The sequence below is a fragment of the Nyctibius grandis genome, chromosome 8, assembly GCF_013368605.1.
Source record: "Nyctibius grandis isolate bNycGra1 chromosome 8, bNycGra1.pri, whole genome shotgun sequence".
Taxonomy (NCBI): Eukaryota; Metazoa; Chordata; class Aves; order Nyctibiiformes; family Nyctibiidae; genus Nyctibius; species Nyctibius grandis.
Window position 1 is genome coordinate 5,096,936 of NC_090665.1, and position 6,972 is coordinate 5,103,907.

General features: G+C 42.3%; 1 protein-coding gene across 1 annotated transcript; it reads left to right on the forward strand.

The window, feature by feature from the left end:
* The first annotated feature begins 362 nt into the window (after nt 1-362).
* Nucleotides 363-5,222, forward strand: LRRIQ4 (leucine rich repeats and IQ motif containing 4). Its single transcript, XM_068406465.1, is given in 11 exon segments — nt 363-425; nt 573-963; nt 996-1,407; nt 1,409-1,691; nt 2,602-2,775; nt 3,100-3,179; nt 3,181-3,255; nt 3,328-3,349; nt 3,927-4,081; nt 4,083-4,207; nt 5,131-5,222. Coding segments are annotated over 11 exon segments (1,872 nt in total).
* Nucleotides 5,223-6,972: the final 1,750 nt, after the last annotated feature.

The following is a 6,972-nucleotide window of genomic DNA, read 5'->3' on the forward strand; positions in this document are numbered from 1 at the left end:
AATGCCAGCTGAAAGGTTTCTTCTGTCCAGACATCAGAGGTCGCTCGGGTAGTCACCCCTTCCCACTTCTCACTCTTTTGCTATCAGCAACAGTACAACTTTGAGGTTTATCAAATATCAGATTCACTGGCATCTCTCTGGCTCAGAAACCACTAAGTGTTACAGAAGAAGGTGCCACCTTTTTACAATAGGACTCTTGCAGTTTTACAATCAGGATAGCTGAAGACAGATTTCAGTCAGCGTTTGTAAATATAGGCTTTCAAGGCTCAAGGACGTTTCTTCATACAGCTCCCCTGACTTCACAACATCATCCTCCAAATCTGGCTGTTGGGGCATTCCAGAATGCACTGGGATTCAAAGATATGGTCCTGCTGGATGTACTGCAGAATGTGATCTCAATGAACACAAGCAGCTTTTTTGCAGGGGTACAACTGAGATTAGAACCTGTCCCTAAATGCTGAATTCTTCCAGTATTTATTTAGCATACGAAAGTCTTTGCGTACTGTTGATTTTTAATTTTTTTCCTCTTCTGAAATTAAAAATAAGAAGCAGAGGCGGCTTAGTCTCAGCAGAGCCAGGAGGCCAGCACAAGGGGCACTCACTGCCCCAAAGCTGACTCTGTTGGTTTTGAGGATGGCCATGTTGAGACTGCACAAGAAATACCAGTGAATGAAGTGCCAGAGAATGAAGCTCTTTCTCCCACACGCATCACAGACAGGATATTTTTCATTGATTTAGCCAAGAAGCAACGGCGAACCATCTTGGCAGGGGTCTTGGGTCTAGAATATCTGGAAGAGCTGCACACGGAAAATAACCTGATTGTAAGCACGCCCAGAGACATCGATCGCCTGAGGCACGTGAAGGTCCTCTGCTTGGATCAGAATCACATACAGGACACATGCGAAGAACTCAGGGAGCTGAAATGTCTTCTGAGCTTAGATTTAAGTAACAATCCCCTCTCTTGTAGTTCGCTGCCAGTTATCAGCAAGTTGCAGTACCTTCGCTGCCAGTTATCAGCAAGTTGCAGTCCCTTCGTCAGCTCAGGCTCTATAAAACAAACTTGCATGAAATCCCAGTGCAGATCTGGGAATACCTCCATCATGTTGAACTGCTTGGCCGTTCTGACAATAGTTAGTGTCTGCCTAAAGAAACAGTGAACCTGACAAAACTCGAGGAAATTTACCTCCAGAAAAAAAAAAGATTTAAAAGTTTTCCCAAGGAGCTTTGTCATGTTGGTAATTTAGAAATAATAGATCTGGAACAAAACCTGATCAGTCTCATCCCAGAAGAGGCAGGCTTTTTGACAAACTTAGTTAAGCTATTTTTAGCTTTTAATAACTTCTCCTCCGTTCCTCCTACACTGCAACACTGCCAGAAGCTGTCTGTGCTGAATCTGTCTCAATCTCCTGCACAAGCTTCCCCCAGGTTTGAAGAATCTCACTGAGATGAGAGTACTCAGACTGCCTGCTAACAGCCTGGAGAAGTGTCCACACCAGATCTGCTGCTGGCCGTCCCTTTCCCGTGTTTATCTGAGGAACACTGGACTGCGCCCAGTACCCAAGTCCTTCACCAGATTAACCAGTGTCAAGATACTAGATCCGAGTGAAAACTGCTCTGATGAGATTCCTAAAAGAATATGCACTGTGAAAAATACGGAAGTATTGGCCCAGGATGACAATCAGATACGGGAGGTATCTGATTTCATTTTTATTTTATTGATACCTCCCTTTTGCAAAATCTTAAGTTCTTCATTACAACTGAGTGCCATCTTTCCCTACTACAGTGAGAAAGCATGTTCCACCTGGTATGCACCTGAGCCTGGGTTACTCATTATTACTGACAGCTGAGTATTCAGGCAGGGAGAAAAAAGCAAGAACATGGAAACACTGACCTTTGTGTTGAATTGTAAAGATGAAATACTGACTGGAATACTTGCATCTTATTTTCTGTGTACACTGGAAAATAAGAGCTGCAGTTGTGTAGAATCAATAAGTCACAAACTGAAAACAGAGCAGAGGGCAATTTAAAAATGGATGTGATACTCTTAATGCCTTTAACACCATTAACATTTGCTGTTCATTTGATAATGAACAATTATGTACCCTAAAGCTGTGCTATTATAAGTGTAACAGTATTTATGGACATACTCATTCTAGGGCTCAGAATACACCTTCCTTTTTATAGAATGCAGTGCTACTTTTCCAAGGAGATTTTCACTTGCGTAATTTTCTTCTTGAAGGTTACATTTACAGAAGTAGTAATTTATGCAAAAGAATCACTTTCAGATTTAATTCATTTAAATTACCCTCCCCTGCACTGTGCATACAAAGGAAATGAAGAAGCAGACTAATGTTTCTGCTAAGAAATAAAATTAACCCCATAAGAAATCTTCCCAGCAGAGGAAACAACATGGATTTTTTTGCCAAAATTTCCACCATACTGTGAGGTATAATGTTATATTAATGAGCAGAATATTCTGTGTTCATTCATCAACAGTAATGCAGCTCCACAGCATTTTCTTGGAGATTTTTCCCTAAAAAAAAAAATCCCAAAGATTACTGTTTAATTGACATCATGTATCTTTTTAATGACTGTGTCTAGATACCTGCGGAGGTGAAAGAACTGACAAATTTGAAATGCCTTAGGCTGTCTGAAAAGCAATTCAGTATCTTTCCAAAGGAAATCTTTCTCCTGGAGCCATTAGAGAGATTATACGTGGGGCAAGATAAAGGAATTAAATCCACAAGTCTGCCAGAAGACATCAGCAAATCACAGGTAGGAGCAACAGAAGGGGGAAGATCTTGGTCTGCTGTGGCATGGCACTTCTGTGGACTTCAGCTGCTCCCAAATGCAGGACTGAAAGGTCTCCTAATCTCTTTAGGTACATGGTGCAGCATCAGGCCAGGGCTGTCAGAATAGGAATAATATCAAAACACAGTATTTGAAACTCATGTTGTCTCTCTGTTTAGCTGTCATCCCAATGGTATCTCAGTTTATAAATCTTACTTCTGCACTCACTGGCATTCTCTGTACATTGACTATATCCAGCCAAGGAAAAAATCCTTTAATTATTAAAAGTTATGCATACATATTTTCCAGAATCTGAAAGAACTGCATATGGAGAATAATTGTCTGGAGTACCCGCCCACAGCCATCGGCTCATTGACCTACTCGAAAATACTGTCACAACAATCTCCTAAAACAGCTCCCAGACTCTCTATGCCAAATACAAGGTGAAAAATAGTCCTCATGTTTGTGGCCTTAAGGACACCAGTACCAGTAAGCATTTTGGAAGAAGGAGGGGGAGAAGGGAAGGAAAGAATGCAGTGCATCATTCAAGGCTCATCCTGTAATTGTAAGGGAGCCTAACAGGATAAAAGTTAGGAACTGGGAGGGTAGGGGAAGCACTGTACCCAAGCCAAGTGGACAGGAGGTCCTCCCCCATGACCTACCTCAACCTCAGGGTCTGGGGAAAAAGATGTTTCCCAGATCTCAGCTCGAAGCAGACCCCCTGATGTGAGAAGACCCTCTGGGTCAACACCAGTGACTCCAGGGGGGAGGTGAGGAATTGGCTCTCTGTGGGTGCTCCCCAGCCCAGTTTTCCATCTTCCCCAGTTCTCCATTGCATCTCTGTGTGGCTAAGTTCACCAGCACTGTTGGTGTGCCAATTAGCAGGACTTTAGAAAGCCGAATTTGGCCACCTCACTACCAGGTGAATAGCCTTCACCTAGTGAAGTAAATGCTTTGCTAGGAGAGCCTGAGTCCCATCCTTCTATATTTGGGAGCAGATACTTTGAATTTTAAACGCTCTGGTGAGATGTTCAATACACACGTTCATTATATGCACAGACTGAATTATTTGTCCCTCATCCATGTGCTCTTTATGGGGAGTCTGCAGGAATGCTCCACATCATTTGTTCTTTGAGCTACAGCTGTCTGCTTTTGTGTGCTCAGGTTTGCAAAAACTGCTCATTCAGAACAATCACCTGTCCCAGCTGGCCGAGCATTTGGACAGTCTTCAGCTGCTGAAGCTCATCCTTGTGGATGGGAACCCTATGAGTGTCCCTCTGACTGAAGTGTGCTGTCGGGACATCTGCCATCTGGGAATACTTATGGGAAAAAAGGCATAAAAAGGCCATGAACTTAAAGGTAGAGGTGTTAAGAAAGTCACCACAATATACATACAAAACTGTGTTTTTAGTAATAGGTACTTTGCAGAACAACCACAGGGCACTCTATGCAACATCAACCGCCGTTTGCGGTCTTAAACCACCGTTTGCATCAGCTATGGCAGAGCAGTACTTCTATCACTGATCATGTTAAGGTAGGATATAGGGAACCATCGGGAAATAGAGCACTGGGCACCATTCAAAAACGTTCCAGAAGGTTCTCACTGCACCGCCAGGTCACAATCAGCAGGCACAGAACAGCCCTTACAACTTGCAATGGAGATTTCTTTAGTTCCTTGTCCAGTGAAAGGGGAATGGTTAGTGTCTAAAAACAAGGCAGATCCTCTAAGTCAAGGCATTGCTTAAAGATGAAGCTAACTGCAGGTGGCATTTTCCACTGCTGCTGACTACATTTTGACTGTAGAGAGTTGAAGATCCATTGTGCAAACACATTGGACAAAACACATTTTTTGTGTATTTTTTTCCCCCCCCAAAAGAACATCAGTATTTATCACCAGTGGAATTAATTTGCTCAGAAAAAATACAGGGCAAGAAGGAAGGAAAGGCAAATCCTCAGTCTTTGATTTTTCTGAACCTAAATTATTCCTCTCTTTCTGTAATGTCTGTAATTTCTTCATGAACTAATATGTTTCTCCCAAACTGCTCTTCTGAACTAAAAGGTGACATTTAAAGATGTGTAGACATAGTCATTTACTACTCTAATCAAAGCGTCTGGAGGACTACAGTGTTAGTGTCCTCCCTGTTAAGAAATTCCTCTTGAAAAAAAAATACACAGTAAAAGAAAAGTCTGTTTGCAGCCAAGAGGCTGCCGGCCACCTATGTAGTCTAAATAGAATAAAAGGGTTTTTTGGAGACAACAACATGCCTGGCTTTTTGCATCAAGAATATCCACCAGTAATACTGTTCCATATGACTGTTTGCTTTTACCTTTTTCCTCCAGGTAACCAGATTGTTGTTCTCTCTTTTTCAGATCCAAAGTTTGTGACGTGGGTTGATGAACCAGAAGGGGATTGGACCTTTCTTGATGCTTAAGAATCTAATGGAAAAAAGAAAGAAGGAAAAGCAAGCAAAAGGAAAGGGAAAAGAGAAGCCTGTTATAGGATCAGAAACCAAAAAGTGATATTTGGGCAGTAAACTTCACAGAGCTCTTTTCATTTACAAGAAGGGCAAATGCGAGCAGAGATAAGCAAGTAGGAGACAAGCAGTATTAAAGTATTTGAATCAGTGAGTGTTACAATGAAAACAGATGATTTTCTGAGGTTTGTTTTTGTCAACATTGACTCCAGCTGAATCAGGCAGTTTCTGTAATATTCTTGAGATGTCTCATTCCAAGTGTATGTTACCTCAAAGCATAAAGGCAGCTGGTTAACTGGAAGTTAATCTAATCTGTAGGAATCTGGTGCAATGAAGCGTTCTTTGCTCTGAATCCTAAATTGTATTTTACACACAATTCTTAGAAATCTGTTTTCCAGACAGTGAGGTACAGCCATATCTAGAGTGAAACAATGTATGTGGCCCCACCTACTAGCAGTTATTTAATGAGTTTTACATTCAGAAATTATCAATACCTTGTTTGGAAATATGGAGGAGGATTGCAGGCAGTCAGTACATACGTACTTCTACCTGAACCTGCATTACCCACCGTCCTCATTTAGCCCGCACCCAGGGCTAAACCATAAACAGTTTTTCTATCACCCAATGTCCCTTCCCAAAACAAGGAAGGGAATTGGGAAAAGGAGGGAGACCTGTAGGTTGAAGTTAAACAGATTTAATGAAATAAAGAAATCAATATAAATGACAACACAAAAGAGACAAAACTATACTTATCTACAGAGCACCAGCAAGTTGCTCCAGGAATCACAATCATTGGAAATGAGAAAGAAGAAAAGAGCAAAACCAACCCCACCTTTTGCCACCAAGCTCTCCCTTTTATAGTGAACTTGCTGTTAATGCTGTAGAACACACCTGTGGGCCAGCCTGGGGCAGCTGCCCTGGATTTAACTGCTAAGGGCCCTGATCACCATGGCTGGCCACACACTGAAACCAAATCCCAATGAAACCAGGACAGCATCCTGTCTTACAGAGACGTAAAAAGCTGGTTTTTGCAAGTATCTCTACACTTCTGCAAAACTGTTCACTGATGTTTTGACAATCTGTAGTTATAGTATTTTGAATGACTGCAAGCTGTCAAATCCTTAGTGTTATAGCTTATCTCTGAGACAGTTTGGTGACAGTTTGTAAAACATCTGTGTACGACAGGCTTATTTGAAAGCAGAGAGTCTGCAGAATGCAATATTCTGCAACGATTCTGGGTCCTGGTGTGTCATAACACCTTTGTTATTCAAAAGAATCATGACAAACACTCCTTACTTTAATTCTAGCATGCCAAATTTATATGCAGCCATGTCTTTCCACAGCACTTTACAGATAGCTGTTTGTCCTAGGCAGCTGATGTCCTTGTCTAGTTTTTATTCTGTACTGCTCAGTTACTCCTTAAACCCCTCCAGAGTTTTATTTGCAGCGTACATAAAGCACAGAGCTGGACTGGGACCGGCCACTGTGCAGATTCAAAATGCAGGAGCGGGTGGGAGCAGAACCCTATATTTAAACTGGCTGGTCAGAACTGCAGTCCTGCTCTCCCTCCCCTTGTCAGAGTTGCCTCAGAGAAGGTGGTGGCATCCTGAAGGAGGTGGTGAAGGCAAGGTCGCCGAGACCCAGCTCTTCCTAGAGCTCCACCTCCAGGTAGTGCTCTCTGAATGCTGTGGCTACATCTGCTTCCAGG